Here is a 27322-nt window from a genome sequence, read left to right on the forward strand (position 1 = left end):
AAAGTCCACTCTACCAGCTACCTTCACTGGTGTGGAACCAGCTGGGCAGTGGCCTTCTCTGCTTCCGCTTTTTTTTTTATTTTATTTTTCCTGCCCCAAACATAATGCAGTTTATAACTGTGAGTCTCAAAGCATCCTGGAGGCAGTGTTTCAGCATTTAGAAAGACACTTTTTGCCAGTGCCTGCTCCATGTGATGGTTGAACCCACAGTAATTTCACGTTCCCAAGCCTGGCTTATGCAGTGCCAGTGCTGGGATTTTTTAATTTTTTTTTTTTCTTTTCTCCTTTTTGCTTTCTGCAATGCTGCCTGGGAACACAGACTCACACTTTACCCATGACCTGACTCTCTGGCTAAGAATAGCAGTCACAGTGCAACTTGGGTTCAGTCTCACTGGAGACATGCTGCAGCTGGGAAACAGGGAGGTCAGATTAGCCCATGCTTACAAAACCAAACGCATAAAAGGAGTACGGAGGATTTTGTATGTTCGCCTCCCTTTAGGACTGCAGAACAAGGAGAAGAGGTTGGCACAGGTATTCACTGAGCCAAGATAAGTTTTCTTTGCTCATGGCATTGACTTGGACAGGAAGTTTACATACAGAAGCTCACCTCCTGGGCTGAACAGGACCTTTTCCAAAAGGGCCCTGTATCCTTATGGCCCATCCAGCCAAAAATCATGCAGGATGGGAACAGCAAGCAGTGCTGATTAGCATCTCTTGAGCCCTGCCTATGTTTGAGATGTTTGAGATAGCCCCTGAAGTAATTATGTACAGCAAAGTGAAGGTATGAGTTTAGCACGTTAGTGGATGTGCCATAGCTTGTCTTAGACAGCTGACGTTGCAGTGATGCTGTGGCACTATCTTTAGCATGAGTGAGCAACAGGTCTCTGAGCACATGCTAAAGCCAACTTTGCTCTCATTCTTACCCCCTCCTGGTGGGATGCACCAGAACATGCTACATTCACACCTTCATTTTGTGGTGCAGACGTGCTTTCAGAGTAACGTACCAGTCCTGCTCTGTAGTTTTAAGACAGGAGCTAAAGCATTAGTGGTAGAAACTGTTAGGCTAATCACTGTTGTAATACTCGCTGCGGCTGGGTAAAGATAAAGGAGACAACCAGTGAGGTTTAAATAGCACATCCCCAGCTCGACTGTGCCCTCTGCTCCATCACGATGCGGCAGCTGGCCATTCCCAGCACCAGCACAGAACGTTACATCTGGAACATGGACTGGTGGATTGATATTCACACTGGCAGAAGGGGAGCCGTTTTTTGAGAGAACCATATGACACCATTCCTGTACTCTTCCCTCAGCCAAACCTAAGCCAAATGGGGAAGGGTGCTGTGTTGCTAGGACTCGGAGATGTCTGGAGGGGCTGGTCCTGCAAGCCCTACTCCTGTGAGCCGCCATGCTCAAAGTACTCGATGTGGCTTCCCTTCACCCCCCGTCCCAGAGTCGGAGGGGAGGGGTGGCTGCCCTGGGATCACATTAGCTGGATTGGGGCTGCTTACGTAAGTCAGGGATCCCAGGACTGGGCTGCAGCTTGAGACGCAACAAGTAGACTTAAGAGGAAAACCCCCTGAGGTATCAGGGCAGTAATTCTAATGGTAATTTTGAACTGTTTTTGTCTGTCTAACATTCCTTTTTAATCCCCATCCTGCCTGCCCCTTCCTTATGTAGGGTTACTTTAGTGATCCTTGGAATGTTTTTGACTTCCTCATCGTAATTGGCAGCATTATAGACGTCATTCTCAGTGAAACTAATGTGAGTATTACTCTACCCTCCCCAGGATACCACCACCTCCTCCTCCTCTGCTGTTCCTTCTCTCTTTCTCTCTTTCTTTCTCTCTCTTTTATTTTTTCTGGTTTTTTTCCCTTTAGTCATGCTTTTCTTGAACTTGCCGTCGTCCTTCTCCTTCTCCCAGGGAAAAAAAAAGGAGGGGGGGAAATGCCTCCTTCTTTTTCACTTGTCATAGCTCGCCCCAAGGCTGTGACTGGTGAAAGCGCACAGAGTTTGGGGTGTGTGTGCTTTTTTTCCCTCCAAAAGGTAGACATGCTTGAGTGTAACTTTCTGACTAACCAGGCTTTTGTTGATACCCTCCATCATGTGAAACGTTGCAGAGGTTTGAGCAACCAATACTGTAGAGTGGTAAGAGACTATTTAATATGCCCACGTAACCTCTTTCTTTTCTTATTTTTTTCCTCTTCTCTCCCTCTTTCATGCTTTGTTTTGTTTTGTTTTGTTTTTTATTTTATTTTATTTTACTTTTTACTTTTTTCCCCTCTTTTCTCCCTTTCCCTCTCTCTCCCCCTCCTCTCTCTCTCTCTTTCATTCTTTCTTTCTCTTCCTTTCTCTCTCTCTCTCTCTCTCTCTTTCTTTCCTTGGCTTCCCTGCCACATGCAGCACTATTTCTGTGATGCATGGAATACATTTGACGCCTTGATTGTTGTGGGTAGCATTGTTGATATAGCAATCACCGAGGTGAACGTAAGTAGCTGGCGTCTGTCCATGATCGTGCCTGCTCTAACATTCATTTGTCTTTCCCGGGTTCTTTTTTTTTTCCTCCCCCTTCCTCCTTTCTTTTGAGTTTGTTTTCAGAGCTTTTTGTTTAGTTTTGAAGCTCTCTTTTTTGTTTTGTTTTGTTTTTATTTTCTTTTAATTTTTGGAACGACTTAAAGGACTTTTTGACTGTTGCATCATTTTCTTCCCTTCATAATCCGCCTGGCATGAATTAAACTGTATAGCAGGAAAAGTGATGGGAAACGTGGAGTGTAAGTGAAAAAGCTATCTGTGCCATGGGAAGCTGCTAGAGTCATCCCAGGCCAGCACTTTGGTCTACCCAGTGTTATGCTTTGCTTCCCATGACAGTTCAATACTCTCCACCCCACAGAGAGCTAAAGGTCAGTTCTTTCGAGGTGGAACTGCAGGAACCAAACCAGGAATCTTCCCTGTGCCTCCTCACCCAGGCTTCCTCCAAAAGAAATAAAGACCAAATGATCTCTGTTGAGGAATCTGCTCCTAATGTTCAATTTCTAATTTGAAAAAAGGTAAATAAAATAAAAACAAAACAGAAAGCCCAAAGGAAAACAAAGTGCCAGAGTTTCAACCCAGTTTTTTGGGTTTGCAACCCAGTTTGCTCCATCTCACAAATTCTGCCAGCACAATTGACACTGATTGGCCCCACTGGTGCCCATCTCAGCAGACAGGTGAAGGACTGAACAAGCCACAGAGACTGAAATGAGCAGAGCAGCTGGTGTTCAAGGAATAAATCACATCACGCAAACATTTTCCTCTCTGTTTTTGGAGGTGAATGGATATAGAATTACAGGATAAATAGACAAAGGACAGGCAGGAAGCACACAGATTCCCAAAAGACTACAAAAGACCCACTAAGTTTACAAGCGTGGACAAAAATTGCACTGCAAAATCCAGCTTAGCGAGACCAGGAAAATAGAAATATTGAAAGAAAATTGCTGTAAATATGTTAATGAAGAGGAAATAAATCATGAATTTGCAAAACGATGTAGCTGTTGAATAAACATTCCAGCTTGGAATTGTTGTGTACTGTGGAGGCAATCCATCGCAAGCAGAAAAGTGACAGCATAGTTTTCGCTCAGTGATGTGTTTAGGGAAAAATGTAGGCAACATTCTGAAAAAATCAAAATGCCTTACTTTGAAATTTCCAAACAACATGTTTTCATATCTTGGTTCTAGTTTAATTTCTGTTCAATTTCATTTTTTTAAATTCCAAAACAGGGACATTTATCCAAGTTGTAATATTTTTATTTAGAATAAATGAAATATTTTATTTGACACTAGTCTATTTTCTTTCTCTTTTGAGAGAATGGAAAATAGTTTCTAACTGAAAAGGAACTTTTATTTTACATCTCTTAAATGTCCTACTTTCTGGACACAAAAAATTGTTTGCAACATTTCCCCCCGAATGTTGTAAACAATCTTGGTTACCATTTTACTAGAGAGATGTTAGAGCTGGGCTGACTTTGTAGAGGGAAGTTACAATGATCAGCAGGCTGAAGTTATTAATTTTAAAGAATTAAATGAAAGCCTTTTTTATGCCACACTTGTCACAAGAAAACTAAATGAGAAACCTGGCAATAGCCTTCAGATTGTGGAAAAGTTCAATTCTCATCCACAGAGGCAGAACTATACATGGTAATTGAGGAAATAAGTACAGTTAACTGGAGATGAATTATGCTAAACATCCACAAGGCTTTTCTGCCTGATGTATTTGAATCCATGCAAAAGTCTTCCAAGCAGAAAGGAGGGAAAACCCTGTGTTTTGGTAAATAAATGGATGTCTATCGTAGTCAGAAACCTGGTACTGGAGGGAAAATCCAGTGGATCCTTTTGAAGAAATTCACAGTAATTTCCTATAAACTAAAGAACTTTTTATGTCATGGTTTAAGACACTTCGATATAGATCTCATTAAACTTTAGTCACCTGAGAGGAAGACAGATAGTCACCCAGGCTTCCTTTTAGCATTAGTGGAGAGAAATGCACAACTCCCCAGGCCAACTGGTGCCTCCCAGTACATATCTGTGACAGGGGAAATGAATTGCTCTTTGGAGGTGCCCATCCAGTGACTGGAGAGTGTCTAGGTTTGTTAGGTTTGTCTAGACGCCCAGCTCTCAGATGCTAAATTTAAGCAGGATAAATTGCATTCATTCTCAGCATGTTGTCAAGAAGGTCACGCTGCTGCTAATTGTACTGTGTTCAGATCTTCAGTCTCCAGGGCTATCCATACTGGTGTGTTTAATTACCGCTGACAAGGCTCCCTCTCTTTTCCATTTCCTGTCTAAATTCAAGTTCTTGTCAGCCAACGCCCAGAATCCAGTTTTTCATTGCAGAAGTCTATGAAAAATAAAGGTGTGCCTCTGCCCAAACAGCCATCACCTGTCTTAGTTGAGGAGGCAGCAGGAGTGGCCCTGACTCTTTTAGTTAGGGTTATGAACAGCATTTCATGATGGTCCCTCTGTTTCCTCTAAAGAATCCTTTCCTTCTATACAGTTTTTACAGATTTCTGCACACGTCTTTTTGTTACCTGGCATGTTTAAATCTTCTCTTTTTATCTAGGCAAGTCCTTTGCTACTAGTTTCTAATGTTTGTTACTAAAAACTTGCACAATCTTTTGATGCACTGATAAATGAGCAGCAGCTATGGATGGAGTTTGTTCTGAAATGTTCTGAAAACCCTTTGCACTTATAACCCTTATTGAATAAGAGAATGTTTTGTATGTTGGTTTGTCCTGTCGGATTCCCTTCCTGCTAGCAGCACTTGATATGTTACATCTGTACCAGATGGGCTTTGGAAGTAGCAGCCCATTTTGGATGGACAGTTGTCACCTTCCCAAGTAGTGTGAGGCAGTTTATCAGACACAATTCTCCCCTTCTCCTCAGGAGCTTGTTGCTTTCTTGCTGTTTGTGGGTTTGAGCAAACCCTGCCTTGTGTTTCTGTACACTGTCTTGTCTTGTTCCAAGAGACCTGGAGTCTGAAAAAGAAAGAAAAAATAAACCCTAAAACACCAATAAACTCCACTATTTGGAAATGTTTAGCCTGGTCAGGTGCAAGTAAGATATTTCTGCCCAACTCCTTAGAAGCTGAAGAATGTTTGTGGTAGGGTCTTGGAAGGTGCTGCTCTTGGAGCTAAGGGACAGTTTTCATTGTGGTCAGTGTGGAAAGATGGAGAAACCTGGAGGAGGTCAGTTTGACATGTGGCCATAGACATGTAAGCCTGAAATCTCTGTGAGGTTCACCAGATGTTTGCACTCAGGGGAAGCATACCCAGCAGGTGCTGAGCTGTGATAGCTGTAGTTGCAGTGGGAACCCTGACTGACAAGCTCCACAGTGGGCATGTAGGTATGTGCTTGCATCTATTTGTGCAGTTCCCCATGCTCTGTTTTTTTCTTTTGACAATTATTTTTGTTTCTTGAAAAGGAATTTCCCAGACCAAAACCTTCGTTAAGATATATGTGAGTGTGCATGGGTGGGTCTTTGCGTGTGCACTCCATTGGTTGTAGTATATGTTCCTGAATGTGTTTGGATGCCTGTGTATGGGCTATAAATCCATGGGAGAGTGTACAGACATGAATCTCTGTGTGGGGGAAAGAGAGTTTGTATGCAAGCATACGTATTTCATACATATTTGTGTTGTGAATGGTTGTTGATGGAGACACATGGGTTGTTGTGTATGCAACTGAGTCTATGAACATGTTTTCTGAGCCAATGGGCTATCTTACTGTGCAAGTTTCATCTGCTTACGGGTGGGTGTTTATATCTGAGAGTTTCCTGTATGCAGGCACGTTCATCTGCATGCCTGTGGGTGAGTGTACACTTGCATGTCAATCTCAGCATACTTTTGTTAGCATGGCTACGCATTCAAAAATAGTGAGAAGGCACGTACTCATGAGGTAGGCCCCAAGTTGTCTTCAGCATTCCTGAGTCCCATAGGAAGCCTCCACTTAAAACACCTGCATGGTGTGGAGATACGTCAAGTGACAAGTCCGATTGCATCATGTTAGGCCCACTTGCTTACTGCAACTTGGGAATGTCTCTCAAGTCCCCCCAACCAGCTCCACAGACACACAGAGATGCATCTCACACAACTGAGTAAGTGCAAGGGCACAGGGCAGGTTAAAATCTGGTGGGTTTGAAAACTTGAGTGGCACGGTTTCTGCAAAATTCACGTTTAAATTGCCTTGCTTTCAAGCTGCATTTTCAGAGCTTTGCTTCTCAGTAAGTGTTACACAACTAACTTCCTAGCCACAAAATGAAGATTTTTTCAAAATTTTGTGGAACTATTCGGTGGTTCTCTTTTGGGCCACTCTCAAGCCACTTCTTAAGTAACTAAAGAGGGAGGGGAGGACTTTTTAATCTGCTATTAAAAAAAAGAATTTCCGAGACAGAGATCACATCTACCATGTGTCAAGTCTTTAAGCGCTAAGACTAAGAATGACTTTTGGGGAATAAGATGAAAGATGATGTGATATATGGGGTCTGGGAGGTAGGGCCTGTGGGTTGTATTCCTTGGACTTTGACTGGGTCCCTATACCTCAGTCTCCCCATCAGTAAATTGGAGATTGTTGTTATTCCCTACATATAAGAAAGCATTGTCTTTAGTGTTTTCAAAACACTTTAAGTTCCTTAGAAGAAAACATTAAGGTAGTAAAAATTATTGCTATTATAATCATAATAGGAAAGAAAATGTTATAGGAGTTGAATAAAAGCCAGCAAATTTGGAATATATCATCCCAGAAGTAGCCCCAGGCAGAGGCTTGCATTTCCTTCCCTTCCACATCAGCAGACACAGCCTGGAGTTGGGTGCTGTGAAGCTGACTGACAGCCTGCTGTCCCCTCCTCCAGGCAAACAAAATTGCTCATTACTATTTGTTGTGCTATATCAAAGGGAGGAATCAAGTTCGATTTGTGCTCTGTGCCACGGTGCCCAAAGTGATGAAAGAAAAACAGTCAGACCCTGAGTCACTGGGAAAGCTGCTAATGTAACGTCCTTCCTCTCAGTCGGAGAGAAAAGCCAACACCTCTCTGGTCCATAGGGTCCTTTTTCCTTCACCCTTTCCCTTGCCAGTGTCAGACCAAAGATTCGCTGTGGCTGAGTCTTCGTTTTGTCACCAAAGCAATGCTCATAGCAGTGCCCACTGAGCTGGATGAGCCCCTGTGGCCAGCCGAGAGGTTGGCCCATCCATCTGCAGTGTGCAGATGTGTGAGAGTTACAGAAGCTTCTTCAGGTGGGAGCATGTGTGTCTCCAGAGCACTGGTGCAGGTACAGTGGGGATGTCATGTGCTTGATTCTGTCTGTCTTGAAAGGATGTCGGGAAGGGAGGGTTTGCCTACCTGTGAGCCTGTTGCTGAGGGCTTCTGCTGGTGCCTCTGAGCGTGTCTGCATGTGCAGGTACCTCTGTGTTCATCAGCTGTGTCTGGGAGTGCATGTGGATGATTGAGCAAAACCATCTGGACTGGTATCCATCCTGCCTGTTCTACTCAGTGACCATGCTTGTTTGTCTGAGTGTGTCTGCGAACACTGCAGGAGGTAGGGAGGAGGAGGAGGAGGTACCCTTGACAGGTACGCAATGTGATACAGCAGATGTGATGAGCCAGGGGGTGCGGGGGGTGTGGATACAAGATGACAACTATCAGGGGTAGGGAAATGGTGACTTGCAGGCTTTTGTGAAATCCTGGAATATATCCCTGCCTAAGTTGCCCTCCTGTTGTAGCAGTACACATTTTTCTAAGAGTGAGTGTTGTGACTGGACTGAGGGTTGATGGAAATGGTGGGTTTTTTAATGGGAGAGGTGACAGAAGGAGAAAACAGGCATGTGCAGTGTTGTGTGTGATCTGATCCATGGTGGCATCTGGAAGACATAGTATCTGGGTGCTTTAGGAAGTAGCACCCCTATGAAGAAGGTTAGAGAAACCCAAAACCCATCTTGCTGTATTCCTTCCCCTAGAAGATGTTGGTTGGGTCTGTTGTGCCCAGGCCCGCTGGGTAGCAGTTTGTGTGTATCAGATATTCAGGAGAGCTGAGTACTTTATATCTTGCACTTCTGAAAAGTTTTCCAGATTCTGGTAGGGAGTCAGCAGAGGGTTGCAGCTTAGTTGATTCCTGAGTACTGGTGCAGTAAGGCCAGAGAGATACCAAAGCATTCAGCTCCCAAGAATACTTGGAGACCTGTGCAGTGATTTCTCCTTTAGTCTTTTTTATTTCTGAAGTAAAGCAGCTCAGGCTTAAACCAGGCGCATGGGGCCTTTTCTTACAGTCATCTTGCTTTTGGCGTCAAGAGGCTTCATATGATTTGTCATGGGCTCCTGCTCCCATTCTTTGGAATATCTGACAGCTTATACTCAAGTCTCCCTCTCACCTTCTCCTGCACTTCTCCCTTTTAACCCACCCCCTACCTTTCTTCCTTTTCTCCCTTGCTTTCCTCTCCCTCGTCTCCAGCCACACTAAACCTCACAAGTTCATTTTCACCCTCAATCAACGTGTCTGAAGGCAGAGAACCAGTGGCTTAAATCCTGCAGTCCTTATTCAGGCAGAACTGCCCCAGGGCATTTCGCCTGCGCAAGGACTGGAGCGGTCGGCCCCTGCGACACAGTCCTATACGCACACCCCCCCCCGCAATGGGAGCAAGGATCGGTGGAAGGACGACATACATCTAGCCTGCACCTCAGTTGGGACTGGCATTCATCTCTGTTGCTGAGTCTGTCTGTCTGTCTGTCTTTCTGTCTCTGCCTGTCTGGTTCTCTCTGCTTCCATGCCCTTTGCTGCTCAGATTTTGGCCATCAGCTGCCACTGGACACAAATCTTTGCAATTCCTAGAACCTGCAAGTTCATTTACCCAGACCTTCTGGAAGAGGCAGAAAACATCTCCCTCCCTCTCTCCTCTCTCTCTCTCTTTCTCAAATGCCATCTGGGTAGCAGAGGCCTCCAAATTACGTAGCAAAGGGCTGGAGAAGCACAGTGGCTTCTTTTGACATCTTGTGTTGTCACACCCTTACTGCTGCCATCCTAGAAGTTGTATGTAGTCCTGAGCTATCCCTGTGTGCGTGTATATGTTTGTATATATATGACTTGTTTTCTTTTTGGAAAAAATACTGATAAAATTGATGTGGGGGTGGATTTAGTTTGCTTTTTTTTAGTATCTGGTGGTGTTTTTATCACTAGAATAAACCAGGTAACACACCATGGTGGCCCCAGCTTCTGTATGTAGGAAGCCATGTTGAAGCATGGTTGTGAGCTGTAGCAGTGGCAAATGCTAGTTAACAAGTGCTTTATTTTGCCTTTGGTGAACATCAGGAGACCTGCCTTCAACTCTTCCCCAAATTAGGCTCAGATTGATTGAATTTGATCACCTCCCATGCTTAATCAACAATTCTAGTGCATGTTTTTCACCCAGTGTGGTGAGAAAGTACAGTAAGACTATCTAACCACAACCATGTTTGAACAGGGTTATTTTGTTTTTATTTATGTATATTTTTGTCACGAAGATGGGGCCTCTTTTTTTTTTCTTTTGGCTTAAAAATGTTGGTATTCTGAGTGCATTTCCAGAGTTCGTGATATGATTTGCCCATTCAAAGAGGTGATTTTGGTAACTGCACAACTTCTTCTGTAGGAAAGTCTATATGAAATATGGGCAAACATTAAAAAAGTATGTATTTTTTGCAGAAAAGGGGATAGTACGTGCAAATTACTCTTTCCTCAGTTTACCTGAGTAGAGCTGTTACTGATGACTAGCAATATTAGCACCATAAGAAGAAAACATGTAGTTTCCATGGGGAAAACCACTATGAGAGACTCTCCATACTACCCATTTTTCAGGAAGTACCTCAATATTGTGATTTCCACGAAACTACTTGTTATATTTGGCTTCTGACATTATTCCAGGTGCATGGAATAATCAGAACATATTTTAATGTAGGGGAGATTTAAGAGCAGCATAAAAATAAATTTGTCATACTGGATAAATATAACCACACACATGCTAGTTAATTAAAATATGAGAAACTGAAAATAAAGAATCCAAGAGAACAAATTCTTAAAAGCTAATTGTAAAAGTGGTAAAAAGAAAGTTAGATAGCCCTAAAGCTGTAAGACTTGATGCACAAACCTGTCTGGACACCTTCTGTGTGAAAACGTTTAGAGCTCTCTCTAAAATGGTACGGCACAGCATCTCATTGACTGCACTGAGGAGTGGGTCATACTTTTAATTACTGCAGGCTTTCACATACCCAAAACTTCATTGGGTTTTAAGGCTTTTAGGGAAGGAGTCCTGATTTCTTATTTGACCATAAATTATTGTTACAGTAACAATAATAGCTAATAGCAGGAACACAAAGTATCACAGGCCTTGTCCTGTGTTTGTTTGATGATAAAACAAATGTATGGCAAGTACATTTCAGTACAAAGAGCTCTTTAAAAAGCTACATCCAGATTTTCTGACCAGTATTTAACTTTTCTTGTCATTTTTCTATCACATCACTTTAAAAAAAAAAGCTACAATATTCTGGAATCAACATTTGTGATATAATACAGTTATAGTTCATTTTCCTTTTAATGCCAATATGTTTTTCCACAAAACTAGTTAAAATGCTCAAAAGAAAAAATAATAAAAAACATTAGAACTACCCTAAGCTGGATATATTTTCCATTGGCTTGCTAGCCAGGATAAATCATTCCTTTAGCCTAGCAAAAGTTTCTTTTAACTTTCCCTGAACTCTAGTAGAGATTGTATGTTTATATGAGTCCATAGAAAATCTCTGATTCCTTAGATTGTCTCTTAATATATTAATATTAATTAACAATAGCTCCCCAAGCACCCTAAGTTAGATGGTCAAAAAGGTGCTCGGATGAGTTCAAATCCAGCTAGTTCTGTCATCTAAGGCAATTCCCTGAAGCAGTGAAAGATGTTTTCTGGCATTTAATTCTCCTTTTTCTAAGACCTACTTTGTTTAGAATGCCCAAGGAATTTTCCAGTGTTGGTGTTCTCCACACACAGACTGCAGTAATAAATGCTGCACAATCCCCTGTATTTCACTCATTGAGTTTTGCTGTAAAAACTTCTGTTCTTCGTCCAAATTACAAGGGCTTTTAACATCAGTCCTCCAAGACCTCATTGCGTGCACCCTCTTACGCTCTTGATTATGCATATTTAGAGATCTGCTAACTGCTTCCAGATTGCCCTGCCAGTTGCGATGAAAGCAATGAAGGTGATGGAAGAAGGGAAAACACACACAAGTATTTTACTTGTTTTCTTCTTTAACTTTCTCTTCTCCCCCATCTTCTTATCCCCAGTCACTTTCTCCAAGTTTTGCTGAAATCTTGGGTAGCAGAGATCATGTTTGCCATTCCCAGGAGCACTAGCAGTAGTTTTCAGCAAGGCAGTAATTAGTTCCCCTCTACCTACTGTATCAGTGATTTTTACTGTCTGTCTTCAGCCAAGATACCATCAGTCCAGGGGAAAGGCTGTTCCCCATTGTGAAGTTTTTTGTGCAAGGCAGTCGGCAGCAGTTCATCATGGTGATGGGTACCATTTTGCAAACCCAAATGCACAGACTAACACGTATTTTTTAGGTTCCCATTAAATAAAGACCTGATTGTGGGATTTTTGCTGGTGGGCAAGAGAATGTGGCCTCTCAGCCAGATTTGTAATCAAAGATAAACACATGTAAACTAATTTTGCCCTTTCTAATACAGTCAATATAGCACCCTCATTTAGCTCCTGCCCTGCTCCCTCTACCCTCATATGTACCAGCCTGATGAACATAAGGGGTTTTTTTTATTTATTTCTCATGAGACAACTGTTTTTAAAATGGCTGTGCTCTTACCTTCTCTCACTGGTCTGTTCTTTGTGGAGACTGTCTGGCACAACATGCCAAAAAAATGACTTCTGCTTCATATATCTTCCTAGACATCTGCTAAATGGGACCCATTCCCAGCTGCATCCGGATGATCTGTCTGTAAAGACTGGATTAGTGCTTATGGTCAGCTGACTAATAGCCAAAAATGTGGCTCTGGCTCTAATTGGTAGTAAAATTGACAATGTTGCACAGTAATGGGACATCCCAGCTGGTCACATCCCAGTCATTCTCTCAAAATCCACTTTTAAACTCCGAGATGCCAGTCAGCAGTGCTGTCTGCTGAGCCTTGTCTGAGTGACTGGGAGAAAATCTGCTTCACCCAAAGCCAGATCGAGTGACATCTTTTCCTAAGCTGAAAAGACATGAAGGCAAAGATGCCTCAGCAGTAAAGAAACACTTGCTAATAGAAAGGCACAAAACAAGTTGATATTTAGAGCTAGGGATTTTGAGGCTCAACTGTTTGCCCAGACCTGAACATAGTGTATCACACACAATGAGCATTACATATCATCCAAACTATCCCTACTTTTTTTTTTAACCGAAGAATTCATCAAATCAATAGTAATTTATTCTTGGAAAGAGGTATAGAACAAAAATCTGTTGCTCAGTAGCTTTGTAACAGCTAGATGCGGTCTCCATATGACCACCTCTAACATGCTCTGATAATTCCTGTGATTGGCATTTCCAATCCCAGAATGGCTCTCAGGCTTTATTGTATCCTATATGAATATACAGAAATCCAGTATGGCTCTGTAGGCTGTTTTATTCTAGGAAACATTCTGCATCGACATTAAATAACTTTCTAATTTAAAAGGCAATGAAAAGACAGAGCCTGGGAATGAAATACTAAGTGCTACAAATCTCAAATGAAAATGGTCCATAGCAAACTCTCTCTTTGGGCTGCTGGTATCTCTAGCTATCCTCCCTTGAGGAGGATTCATTACGCAAAAGTAACAGGGGCTGCTAGTTCACCTGTATCTACTGTCTCTTGCAATCTACAGTCCTGTTGCATTTAAACAAAGGCGGATGGGGTTTCCTCCTGTTTTCAATAGCATGTGTAGTTTCTTTCAGCACCTTCATCAAAGCATAAGATGAATGAGCCATCTTCACCCTGTCTCAGAGCCTTTGGGTTTGCCAAAGGAAGGATCCTGGCAAGATTACATGCAGAGTCTTTGAGTTGGTAGACTGCCTGCCTTCTTCCCTGGAAAAACCTGCTCATGATCTACTCTCCATCTGGCTCCATTAGTCCCCAGAAGAGTTATCATACTGAGGAGTGGGTAGTGGATATTTTGCCGCAGACTCCAGGCCTGCTTCTGACCTTACCACCGCCAGTGTAATTCCCCATCAGTTATACAGGAGTTGCAAAGATGGTACTGAAGCTTCCTTCTGGATTCATGCACTCCTGCCAACCACATCACAGTAAACCCTTCATACTGAGCTCCCAACAAACCTCTACACAGATGGAGCCCTACGAAGTCCAAAGGTCTCCAGCGTCCTTTCTGTCCTGGGCAGGTGAGGCTGCCTAGAGAAACCCCAGTAACACCAATACGCAAAGGGCACCAAGTTTCAATCTGTTCTTCATTTTTCCTTCTTCCTTATCCCTTTCCCACACCATGGAATCCTATAAGCTAATTAATAAGTAATTAACAAATAGTTGTAGAAGTGCTCAGACATCAGTGCACTGAAGACAAGCACAGCTGTGACAGAAGGAGGACATGCTTCTGAGAGTTTGCTTAATTCTTCAAATCATCACCTCCCAGGGAAGATAAAGCCAGTAGATGTTACTCACCCTCTCAGTACTAATGAAGTATTGCAAGATGTTGGAGACAAGGAAAGCTCCTGCCTACCTATGTCTCAGGAAATTCAACTTAGATAAGAACTCTGCTGCCATTATACTTTCCAAGACAGGCTGTGGGATGGTACAAGAAATGGAAAAATCTATGCCTTACACAGCACACAACAGCACATCTTTAAAGTAACCAAGACTGGTGTGAATGCTTTGAACAGTCTCTTTCTTCTGTTTCATTTCAAGATCAAAATCAGTGGCATGGTCTTAGTACACAAGAACCTTAGCAGGCCAAGCCATGCTAAAGACCATCTCTCTACCTGCAGCTCTCCAGAGCAGCCATGCTTTCACAACACTGCTACAGGTAAGGAGTCAAGATGATGGATTTATTTGGGTGTTTGGGATGGGAGAACCTGGATATGAAAAGGACCGTCATTCGGAGTGAGTCAAAACCAGATACAGGCTGCGTTCCTTTTGGAAAACCAGCCCCACAGATTTCCCTCCTTCCATCTCTCCCAGACAATGAAAAAAGAAGAAAAGAGAATGATGACCAATGTAAGAGAGAACATAAATCTTCCTAAAGAGGTGGAGGAAAAGAAGACTGCCCTTTTCAGCACAGTGATAAACACACTCCTGGGTTTGGTGTTTAAAAGCCATATTAACTTTGCCATAGGAAGGGCAGTGAGGCACATTGGACTGCTTAGGAACTGCAATGAGGAAACCATTGGCATGGATGGTTATATTGCTGAGGAAAGCTGGAGACCTGGGAACTCTAAATTTTCACACTTGTTTTCTCTCTGTCTTGCTCAGTGGTCTGGTCTGTTCCCAGGGTCATCCCCCCCCAGTCTGCTCTGGGCTGGGACAGCCTGATTACCTCCTTTGGGAGCCCTTGCCCTGTGGATCAAGAATTGGTCAAGTGAAAAGGCAAGCTGAATGAAAAAAGTCCACTCTGTCACACATGGCTTCTGGCAGAGGTGTTCAAATCAGCAAAACCTCTCCTCCGCTGATACTCAAACCAGGAAATCCTTAAAGTCACTCCACCTGTAAAAAAAAAGTAAAAGGTCCTGCACCAAATTAGCCTTTCAACATTTATTTTCATGGCTTGGTTTATCTTCAGAGCCTTCCTATCCAGATGTTCTAGGGCTTTTTTTGGCTATCTGTCCCACAAAAAACAAATAATAAAACACAGGCAAGCTGCACCTGCCTGTCTGAGTCAGACCAGTACTTGTACCTGAAGATGAGCACTACATCTCTGACAGTGTTTAATATCTGCTTGTTTCTCAGGAGCCCCCCAGGCTTGATTACCATAAGACTTGAACTCATCATTTACCCAGAGCTAATGAGAAGGATTATTAAAACATCCTGAAAATTAAGAATAATTTGCATAGACATACTTTACCAATTGTTATGCTTTTCTGAAAGTCATGGGAAAAAAATAGAGCTTTCAGCTGTGTAAAAAGTGACTCTCATTAACTGTCCAGTAATTGTCAATCTAGGGCAATCTGCATAACCAAATTAAAGCAATTGACTTTCCTTATATTTACCTTAAGCACTTGGAGCTATAAGATTACTGTCTGACAATTTCATGGTGTTATATATGAAATTAATTAATAAGCTATTCAAATTGGTGTGATTTGCATATTTGAAGCTAATTAGAAAAGCAAGCTCTAGAATTTCAAAATCTTAGAATATACAGGAAATGAAGGAAAAAAACCTGATAGCTGCAGGACTCATTTGCTTTAAAAGTTGCCTTGACCTTATTAACTGTATTTGAAATAGGCTTTTGTTGCATACGGATATGCTAATATTTCCCTCAACATCTGAGATCATGTGGAATCTATGTGAGGTATAAACGCATACATATTGATTTGTATGAGCTGGCACTTTATGTCTATTGACTCACATGAGTTAGTGCAGGCAGAAATGTAATGGCAAATTTCGTTGCAGGTGTCACATTTTTCCTAATTCCCTTTATTGCACCAAATAAAATTTTAATTCCCTAGTGCAAGAGATTTCAGTCTCTTCTGCAGAGTTGTCTGAGGATTAGCATGTTACATGGCACTGGAATGACTCGGGGCTTTTTCCAGGGAAATCAGCAAGGTGTTCACCATTTGTCCCAGTAAAGGCAGCATCATACACCTTTACTTCCTCTTTTCCTGTAAGATGGAGCCCTTTTCTAATAGGCACTAAAACCAAACCTCAATTTATGAAAATTATCCAAAAAACCTCTGGTGCTTCACCCAGATTAGAGTTATAGGAAGGCTTGATTTTTTGTTTCACAAAAGCTCCTTGTAATTGTAATTTTTTTTTTCTGTTTTAAAGTAGAATAAAAATTAAAAATTGCAAACTTTTCAGTAAACAGAAATAATTGAGGAAAATCAAAACATTTGCTTAAGTAAAGTAAAAACAGTTTAGTCTAGGACTGATTTTTTTCATATTTATATAACATTTCTAATTGAAATGAAAACTCAAATTGAAATGTGAGGAGAAAATGTGAGGTTTCAATCTTACATTTCTTAAATGCTTTTTGAAAATTGACATGTTTCTAAAGAACATTTCTTTCAGCATCAGCATTCTTCTAATGGAAAATATTTTTGTTGAAAAAAAAAAATTCTGGCTAGTTTTTTTCAAAATATTCCCAGAAATTCTCAAAGAACTGCGCACTTAATGGAAGAATGCAGAGTTTGAGGAGCTTGCCTGGCTTATTTTTTATTTTTTTCCTGCTAATAATTTGATTTCACAGTAAGGTTCTGGGAATTGAGAATTATGCCATCTGCAATCCAGTAGTATTCCCTGTCAGAGAAATACCAGATACATTTCTGCCTGGTCTTATAATAACTTCCCAGACTTTGGTGGCAGGTGGATTATCTCTAGAGTTCTTGTGATTAAAACCACACACAGCAGTGGCAGACAGATAACTCTAGAGGGGGTTGTGGTAACACCCCAGTGTAATGTCAGGCTATTACCTGCCAGCAGCCAGGTTGATTTGAAACCCCAACTTTTTCTGGTTCTCCACAAAGACTTCTGTTACTCAGACTGCCTCCTGAAGTCACTTCAGACTTTTGACACTACAAATGCCATAAAAAAAGTCTAGTGGCTTTTCTTTTATCATGTCTCCATGGCACTGATAAATTCTAAATCTCTTTTTTTCTATACCCTGGTAAATTCTTGTTCTTCTTGAAGCTCGTGTCCTTGCAGATCCCATCTCAGCTTGTGTGTGACCCACATGTGTGAAAGAAAAATCTCCAGAACAGAAGTGCTGTTGGCTTGCATTTGCCCTATTTGTGCCCTTTACATCCAGTCAAGATGAAAGTGCCCAAGCAGCTGAAACAGCCCTTCAGTACTTTCTCACTCCCTGTAGCAATAAAATCAAATCACTGTTGCTCATCAGGTATCCCTTAATGAAACTGCTTTTAATTCCCCTCAAAATCTTACCTATGTTTGTACAAAGAGTTCATTTCCCCAGAATGTCTCTTTCCACCCTTCATTTTCTGTCCAAGGTCACAGATGCAGTATGGCTAAAGTAGGCAGGAGTCTGGGAGGACCTCTAGATACAAAGAACTTGAGCTAGAAAAGATCGATATCCTAGAACTGCAAAGGAGCTACACAGCACTGCAGTCCCCTCAAGTGAACTCTACAGTGTGGATTCTCAGAGGCACCCTTCCTGCAATGAGTAGAAAAAAACAAGAAGTGAGCATCTATCACCCCCTTCCTCATGGGAGAAGGCTAACAGACCAATGGAAAAGTTTCCAACAGACACAGCATCTTCATGGGTAACTTTTCATTCTCCAAATGTCAACAGCAATCAAAGAAAGCTCTTAGCAGACATCCATCACCAACAACCAACTACTGCAAGTGGTATCCCAAGAGCTTTATCCACAAGCCATATTTTCCTCAGTGGAGAACTGCCATTATAGATTGTTTGTCACAAAAAGCAACATAAGCATCTGACTGTTTGTTTTCCTGAGAAATATGAAGATACTCTGTCATATCATGGTGCCAAAGTTTCACAGATTTCCTCTCATCTCTTCAAACCTGGGGCTACCAGGCAAAATTAGAAGGTTGCCATTGTACCACTGCATTGACTGCGACAACTCTGACTAATAAAGCAACAATAACACTGTGCATTCGGCTGCTTAAATGTTCCCCAGATCAAGCCAGGCCAAAGTTCTCCACAACATAAAGGCTGGATTCTGTCTTGCAAAAAAAGATTCCTCCTTAAGAATAGAAGAAGTCTTGTTAGAAAGTAAAAAAAAAACATCAGCAAGGAAGTTTTACTCCTCAAACGTTGGGAAAAAAATCAGTTTGGACTTCCTAGGAAAGCCTGGATCCTCTAAAGGAGCTGAACTCGTCATCTTCACTGTGTCCTGTGGCATAAAAAAATTACTACCATCAACAGTGCTGATAGTGCGAATACCGCCTGCCTGTACCATCATCTCAGTGGCAGTCAGGCTTCTACAACTTCCGAAACATACTTACCTAGCAGTCAAGGAGCCTCCTTGGATGTATTGTTTAAATATATGCTGTACAAACCTAATGGAGTTCCCCTTCTAGGTGCTGCTTCTCTGGATAGCCATTATAGTTGTCAACAAACCAGCCAAAAACCCCAGGGAACTCAAACCTCTCAACACAGTCCTCCATCTCCAGTGTCACACAGGGATGAGGTGGGATTGATATCTCTTCTCAGGATTTTTCTACTGAAGCTTTCATTTGAATCTGCTTATTAACGCACCTTATTGTTTTCTTCCAAATCGTTATCTATCCCAGGGTATATTCTAAGCCACTGATATTTCAAGGGGCTTTGATACTACCATGACGGTACAAAGTCTTTAGTCTTTTTGCTCATATTTTTGCTCCTGTCTTTACAGCTCTGAAGAGCCAAGTCATCCCTTCTCAGAATTTCAGAATGGATTACATTACTGCATAAACATCGTATGATATTGACTGTTACTTATTGCCCTTGAAACATCGAAACTGGTTCTCCTGGAGTGCAAATTTTATCCCCTCCTAGCTTCCAAAGCATTTGTGTTATAATCAGGATTTGGAAACGCATAAACACAACCTGTTAAAAACTATTTCCTTGACTTGATGGCAAGATCAGACACCAAGCTTGATACGTGAGTCAGTATGGAGGTTCAGGAGGTTCATGCTCCTGTACCCATCTTGAGGTGGTACGTTCTTTGCAAATAGCTGCCAGTAAGCCTCACTCCCACCTACCCAGGTGAGGCATGATTAGCAGGAACACAGTACTGTCAGTTACCTTATTCGGTGCTGTGGTCTCTGAGATTTTAAGTTTCTCTCCATTGAACAAACCTGTCCTCATTCCCAGAGACCTCCCTACCTGGGATCCTGAATTCACGATGAGCATAAACTGTGCCTTTCACTTTTGTGCCTGTAGGGCCTTTAAGGACGCATACTGTTTAGCAGCAGCTCGAGCAATGTGTCTGTTTAAAATGTTGGTGCTCTGGTACACAGTGAACATAGTTAAAATGAGATATATGCAGGCAACAATATTCTGAGGAGCTTTTCAGACATGCTTCAGGGATCCCTCAGTATTTATCCTACTGAATCTTTACTTTGGCTTCTGGAACCTGCTTTTCTGTTTCTGGACCTCTTCTGCTCCTTAGCATCTCTATTACCTCTTTTAATATGGTGACATCAAGAGGGGGGAAAAAAAAAAAAAAAAGAAATTGCCCAAGCAGTTTCATTGCACTCATCCCCATTGAGTGTGTTTACACAGACACATCCTGCTTTAGATATTTCTCTTCGCACTTTTAGCCTGCAGGTTCCCTTCTACATCACTCTTAATATGCCCCTGGACTTGTTTGTGATTTATACTTCAGGTCCCTTTTCTCTGTGATGGAAATTGCACAGAGCATCATGTCTTCACTGATCTTGCTGTTATTGTTGTTGCCCTTTCTCATTCAGTTATGTGCATGCTACTTGTGCCCCAAATGACAAGAGCAGGGTAGAATACTTGAAGTTCCTTTGCAGGTTAGACCACAGGCAGGGGAAGAGATGACTGCAAGTAAAACAGAGTACAGCCAAAGCTGCCTTTTGTTAAGTGGTGTAGCTTCTCCAAAAGCTCCTTCAAAGACATTAAACAGATGAGGATTTGCTTTTGTACATTGTTATGAGATCTGTAGAATTGAAATCCTGTCCAATTCATATGGGCATTAGACACTGGCTTTAATTCCAAGTACCTATCACCATGCCTCCATCCCTGTGAACTGATGTGACTGCTACATTCTCAGGTGCCGGGTGCCTGTCCTTGTCCTAAAATTGGCATACCCACATCACTTGCAAGGTTGAAGATTCTCAGAAAACCTAGGAATAGGTCGCTCAGCTTTATAGTTAGGAATGGCCACACTGGAAAGTCCCAGTAACAGGTTCTCAGATATCTGTGCTCAGGTCCATATGGTGACTTTTCAGCACAGGTGGAAAATGGTAGTATTTGGCTCCTCTCTGAAACATCTGTGGTTATCAGAAAATGTATTCAGCAACCTGCAGCTGGCGGTTGATTTCCCTCTCATATACTCATGCACAAAATACTGTATGCACAAGCATATCAGGAAGCTCAGCCCACAGTGCTATACTTTGTACAAATGACACCTGCCAGCGTTAACGGAAACTTTCCCAGGCTGCCTTTGAGCCTTTACTGTAAGTAGTGATATAATTTTCTGCATATTTGGCCCCATCTTAAAACACAGGCGAGCTAGCTCGGGCACTAAGAGAGAAGTAAGACAACCTCTACTTCACATCTTAGCAGTGCCAAAGATACTCAGAACCTTTGGTTTCTAGTTTTTCAATGTGATGCCAACTCCTCCGAGTTGAGCATCCTGTATCAGCAGTGCCTTATATAGTCGTATCCTTTTATAGAGATTTTTTTACTGTTACATTACTATTACCTGCACTTTCTGATGAAATACTAACAATATCAAAATGACAATTAAGGTATAATATTCCACAGTAACTTACAAGGCTTCTTCAGCCAGTCAGTCACAAATGCATCAACACTGTCAGCTGGGAAGGATGGAGAATCCTGAAAGGTGCTGAAAATTTTTGGGCTTCCTTCTGTTAGTTTGAAGGGGCTTTGTACCTTCTTCCAGGAATGCAGCAACTAGCAGAATAAGGGTCCTTCTATTGTTAGAAAAGATGATTTGCAAAACTAGAAAGAGGAAGGGGGCGGGGAGGGGGGGGGGGGTGGGACAGAGAAACTCTTTGCTGGAAAGGAGATGTTTGCCCAGCAACACAAAATCAAAATCTATACCTGATCTAAAAGAAATGTCTTTACAGGCACTACTCCTTTATTTGGTATTCAAGCCAACTTTTGCCTGTATATGATTTGAAAAGAAAACACAAGAGCAAACATGTGAAAGAGGACAATAAAAGCAATGAAAGCTGACACTACCAAACCAATGAGTTAACCCAAAAGACTATTATATGATTAGGTGTACCTCGGGGCTTTTAATTGTTCTCATTTGCCTATATCACCAAATAGGGTGTGCATCCAAACTACAGCTTTTCTTTAGGTAATACAATGCCAGTTTGGTTACTGCAGTGTCCTTGGAGAGCAGGAGCACACTGCAGGAGTCCTCCATGGCACTAGAGGTAAATTCTGCTATTAGCAGAAGAAGAAATAAATCCGTTTCGGCTTTGCTAGTGTAGTCACAGGAAGTAATGACAGACAGGTTTGGCATATGTGGCATATGGTAGATGTTAGGCCTGAAGGATTATGTTACTATTGAACTGAAGGACTCCCGATAAAGCTGGTTTTATTTAATTTTCAATTCTGCTTCTTACACCTAAGAGTATTTGCAGCCTTGGGTGTTTTTTAGAATTGCTCTCACTATTGGAAATGGCCCCAGAAGTTAATCAAGGAATGTCAAGCAGAATGTTTGCAGAAACTAGACTCCTGCAGGCATGACAAGGGCTCAGCTCAGCTCAGCTTGGCCTCTAAGGACACATCCATTGGGTCCCTGGAGCTTTGCTGTGAGGTGGGTGAAGGTACAGCAAGCTAACCAGCTTTACCAACCCACTTTGCACAGCTAGCGGTGGGTGTTGTAGGGTTGCCAAGAGGTGATTAGACTCTCCCAACTCCTTGTCTTAGTAAGAACAATGTTAGCACCCAGAACTATGTGTAAGGGAATGGGGATATATAAATAGAAAGTGTTGCTTTAGTACTGGGATATTATGGGTTTACAAACCAGACTGATGCACTAGAAGCTGGCTGGTCCCTGTGCAGACATGGCCTGGATCTGAGTTGGGGAGCTAAATCAGCCCCTGTATTGAACTTGATAGTAGTGATACAAGAAACATTTTAACAATATCAGTACCTCCACTGCCTGGATGCCAGGATGTCTAGCACTCAGGAGATACGGAGTGCAATTCACATCAAATTCAATGGGAGTTGTACCTACCTCTGCCATGGCCAGCTTTGATCCTGGGCATCCTAGGGAATAAGCCCAGCCTCTTGTGCATTTCTTTCAAACTCCCTTTTGCCCTCTTCCACCATTTTGTTACTCCTGTGTTAGCCAAGACCTAGTTTACTAGGGCTTTTGATTGGAGACTTATTACAGCTTATTTCTGTCTGCCTTTCTTTAAAGCCAGCTGAACATACCCAATGCTCTTCCTCTATGGTAAGACCGAAAATACAGACCACCCTCCCAGCTTCTGTGACACTCTTTCTAACACACTCCTTTATTCTCTTCCTCGTGATCACGAGTTCTCTCTCCAAGCCCAGCCTAGTTATTTGTGCATGAAGCTGCCATGTTGTGTATTGGTGTGAGTCTGGTGTTCACATGAGCTGTGAATATGCTGCACATGTGTATTTCTTGTGCATCCTGAGCTTTCCTTTGGTCAAGTTAACTGTCGTTCTGCCTTCTAATGACTCACCAAGAGAGAACTAGACCCAGTAAGATTTCTTGTAAGCAACAAACTATGTCACTATCAATATGACACTGAATGAGTTTGCAATGTGACTTCATGTCCGAGCCTCCAGACTAGAAAGGATTGGGACTCTGAAGTTCCTCTTCAATGAGGTGATTTACTGTAACATTTGAGTTTGTCATTTGCACAAAGTCATGCAATGGCGAACACAAACTCTGCTGCCCTGGTGTACAAGGCAGTTCCCACACCACCCCAACAGAGTTGCAGTAACTCCAGTCTCTTGATTGCCACTTTGCAGAACCTCCCTCCTCTGGCAAGGATACACCTTCAAAAAGCTGGATGAAAGCCAGGAGAAAGCAAGCGAGGCTACTCAAGCACCATCTAATCTGTAGCCACCTAGTCTTAAAATGACCATAATGTCCCAAGGCATCACTGAGTGTTTTTGGCTAAGTGGTTTGATGCCAGTAAGTTTGCAGATTTGTAAGTTGCAGGGAGGAATTTGTTCTATTTTATCTGCTGCTTAGACTTTGCCTACTCCCAGGACCCGAGGAGGACAGGGATAATTTTCTGCCTCCTCTCAGCAAGGAAAGACAAAAGGAACGCTAAAACCTCCGTCTAGACCCATGTCCCGACTTGCTGCCGTCCAAAGGGCCAAGCCAACAAGAGAAGCAGCAGGTAGAATAAGCAAACACTTTTTTTTTTTTTCCTGGTCACAACCACAGCAGTACTGCTGTCCACAAAACTTTTAAATTGGGACCTCAACTCTCTTTTAGGTGGTATTGGAGTTTAGCTTCTTAGAGAAAGTGGAAGGGAGGCCACAGGACTTCTGTAGGTTTGGGAGAGGTGTGTGACCTTACAGTTAGCCCTCTGGGACTGTAGTGCTGAGGGTACCAAATGCCCTGACTTTTGATTTGTTGGAGGCCACATTGCCTCCTTCACCTCAGAGCAATTCCCCCTGATTCACTGAAGGCCCCAGCCTGTTGTCCAAGTCAGAAAACAAGAATGATGTGAGATGTAGGGCACACTCAGGCTTTCCCTTGACACAGCCTGTTCCTCTAATCTTTTTCACCCGATTACTGCACGGGCAGCGAGCGTCAGCCTTTGCTACAGCCTGGAGGAGGCTACCCAAAATATCCACCGGTGATTCACCACAGATAGACAGACAAACTGCAGCTGGGGTGCAATCTTGAACTATTGCACATAGTGCTGTGCTTTCTGTGCAAGCGGGGTTCACACACACTAGCAAGCAGCTACGGCCCCTGTGTGCCCCCACGGGTGCACAGCAGGAGCTGGGGCATGGACCCAGTGCCAGTCTGCTCATCCTGGGTTGGAAACAGGAGCACACACAGAGCACCAGTACATGTCCTCATCTGGATGTTTAATCCCAGAAACGTACATCCAGGCAGTTCCCGTGCCTTGGGTTTTATCAGGCGCAGACAGACAAACAGCTGCTGTTTTCGCTGCCCGGTGACAGGAAATCCAAAGGGTCTGTTCTCTCTTGGTTTACACAGTGGTGAGTAGTTAACAGCGGGGGTGATCTGCACTGTTTCTTCCTCCTAAATGTTGCTCTTCCGGTGGTGTCCAGATTCAAACTGCAGTCTTTGCAGCCTGGGTGGGGACAGAGAGGGGGTTTCTGTGCAATTCTTGCTCCAAGGCAGGTCAAGTGGCAGGCTGACAGTGTTATCTCCCCCTGTGACAGGAGGTCACATTCCCACAGTGCTGCTAGTGGAAGCCACCAGCTCCACAGGCTTCACACAGTATTTTAGGGGGTTAACAAACTGGGAAGCATGGCATTTTCTGTGCCTTGCCTCCCCTCAAGCTAGGCAGAGGGTCCTCCACCAAGGCCCAGGTGAGCCTGCTGCTGTGGCAGCGCTCAGACAGACGTTGCCTTCACACGTGTGAAGGCTGAGGGACATCAGAGCTGGTTACAGGCCCAGGGGAAAATGCTTAGGGACAAAGCAGATGCTGTGAGAAAAAAACTGGCCAGAAGAAAGACTATTTTAAAATACTGCACACTTGAACGGTAGCAGTGAAGCCAAAATAAAATGTTTAAAAAAAAAACAAAACCAACCAACAAAAAAAAAGTCAGTGCGCAAGACTGTGGGAAATACAAAGGGGTCATGAGAAATGTGAAAGGCCCGAACGCAGAGCAGCAGTAGCGAGTGACCACGGCCCAGCCCCCAGAAGCATGGCCAGAACAGCGCAGGGACAGCGGGGCTGCCAGCGGTGCCCATGACGCCAGCACCCGGGCAGGGGCAGTGCGTGCCATGCCCCCGCGGGGTTTCGCACCCCGGAGCAGACCTGGGACCTGCTATTGTTTCCCAGCAGAGCAAGCAGCATGTGGGTGATGCCCAACACCAGATTCACCAGAACTGCTGGCTGAGGTGCTTGGTGGGGTGGAACATCCTAGACAGGTCAAAAGAGAAAGTATCTTTCTCCTCTAGTACAAGGTCAAAGGAGAACTGCATCTTTCTAATGTGAGGAGGAGATGTAATGGAGGGGTTTATAGCATAACATATCCCTAATCCCCAAAAGTCCAGGCAACCTGAAGGGAGAGGCTGATGGCCTCGAGAGCCCCCGTAGAGTAGCCTCACCGCCATGGGAGAGAGGGCAGGCTTGACCCGCCTCAGCCCACCCCTGGGGTGCCGGGGCAGGGCAAGCCTAGGGAGCAGTACCAGGACAAGGAACAGTGCAGTGAGCTCTCGGCATAGCGTCCTCTGTGGCCCAGGGCCCCCGTTCCTCCTGTGCTGTTGTAACTCCTGCCTCTGTGCCAATGGCTTCCAGAACGCAGAGGAAAACTCTCGCATCTCAATCACCTTCTTCCGACTCTTCCGCGTGATGCGTCTCGTGAAGCTCCTGAGCCGAGGGGAGGGCATCCGGACGCTGCTTTGGACCTTCATCAAGTCCTTCCAGGTATTCCTTCACTTATCTTTAAGTAAGACCTAACAGGGTTTTTTTTATCCCCTTGGTGGTCCCTCGGGGAGGGGTGTCACCCAAGTGCCTGAGCTCAAAGGCTGCTGGTCAGAGCTGTGCGCACCAGTGACACGTGGCACGGATGAGACTCAAGTAAATGGGGCTCGCAAGGGATGACTGCCTGGGTATGGCTATCATCTTTAAAGAATGAGTAATTGCTTGAGACCTTTCTGGACAGCCTTGATAGTTCAGGCCAATCACTGCCTGTCTGTATGTAACCCCTCAATCTCCTCTTTTTTTTTTTTTTTTTTTTCCCTATTTTAGCTGTATTTTATATCTGTTGCTTTAAGTGAAACACACAGCTATGGGGAAGGCCTGGGTCTCAAGTTTCCCTTAAGCCTTGTTTTGAGGATTTCCAGTGAGCATTACAGGTGTGTGGCCCCCGTGCTTTCATCCAGGAAGAATTCACCTTTTTGGTGCTGCACCTTTGGCCCTGGTAACGATGCCAAGTTATTAAATTGCTGCTGCTTTTTCCCTGGAGGCAGGTTGCATTTCAGTGGTAGGTAAAGCACCAGACTAGATAGGAGAAGGTGAAGGAGACCAGACTGGATAAGAATCATCACCTCTGGGGGAAAACAAACACCAGGAGATAGCTATTTGCTAGAAAAGTTGCTTCCAAACCAGCCCCTAACCTAGCCATGTATAGAAAAATGGTAGTTAGACATGAAGCATAGCATAGTTCTGCATTTTACAAGTACTTGACCTGGATTTACTGGGCCAGCACAACCTGTCTGTTAGCTGGGGCAGGTCCAGAGGAAATGTCAGGGAAAGACAGCACAGGAATACAAATGGTGGTCTAAACATAAGAAAAGATGCAGGACGCACCACTGGACAAAAGCATGAAAGAGTAACTTGTGCAACACACAAGTCTTGAAACAGCAACCATATATCCCTCAGACTGAGGCTTTAAATGGTCAATAGCATTTGTATTGACTCAAATGGGAAAGGACCTGATCCACGCTTTAAAACTTAAACCTCGCCAGCTACGACACAAGCTGGGACCAAAGCCTGCAGTGCTGTGGATCACCACGACTTCTGTCTCTGTCAGCAGAAGTAGCACATGTGTACGCCAGGGATCAGTCTGGACCTTTTCCAGTGCAGCTTTCAGGTGGTCTCGGTAGCCAGACCACCAGGCTCATGCAGAGGACTCTCATTTTGCACACTCCTTGACTGCCAGAAGATCTAATATTGCACAGCAGTTTTCTGACACATCCGTACCACAAGCGACTTTTTCCATTGCTTACATGGTTGCTAACTTCCAGGTTGTTATTTGAGCTGCTCCAGTG

At 43.3% G+C, this 27322-nt stretch overlaps 1 protein-coding gene across 2 annotated transcripts in view; it reads left to right on the top strand.

Annotated features, from left to right (window-relative positions):
- Positions 1–27322, top strand: part of CACNA1C (calcium voltage-gated channel subunit alpha1 C) — a 494372-nt gene that overhangs the window by 440471 nt on the left and 26579 nt on the right. Inside the window, exons 31-34 of one of the 2 annotated variants that reach the window (XM_075727965.1) lie at positions 1678–1761; positions 2401–2484; positions 22781–22813; positions 25848–25976. In XM_075727965.1, the coding sequence (XP_075584080.1) occupies positions 1678–1761; positions 2401–2484; positions 22781–22813; positions 25848–25976 (330 nt within the window). The remainder of the gene's footprint in view (positions 1–1677; positions 1762–2400; positions 2485–22780; positions 22814–25847; positions 25977–27322) is intronic. The other variant, XM_075727966.1, reaches the window with a different exon arrangement.

Source organism: Pelecanus crispus, chromosome 1, assembly GCF_030463565.1.
Source record: "Pelecanus crispus isolate bPelCri1 chromosome 1, bPelCri1.pri, whole genome shotgun sequence".
Lineage (NCBI taxonomy): Eukaryota > Metazoa > Chordata > Aves > Pelecaniformes > Pelecanidae > Pelecanus > Pelecanus crispus.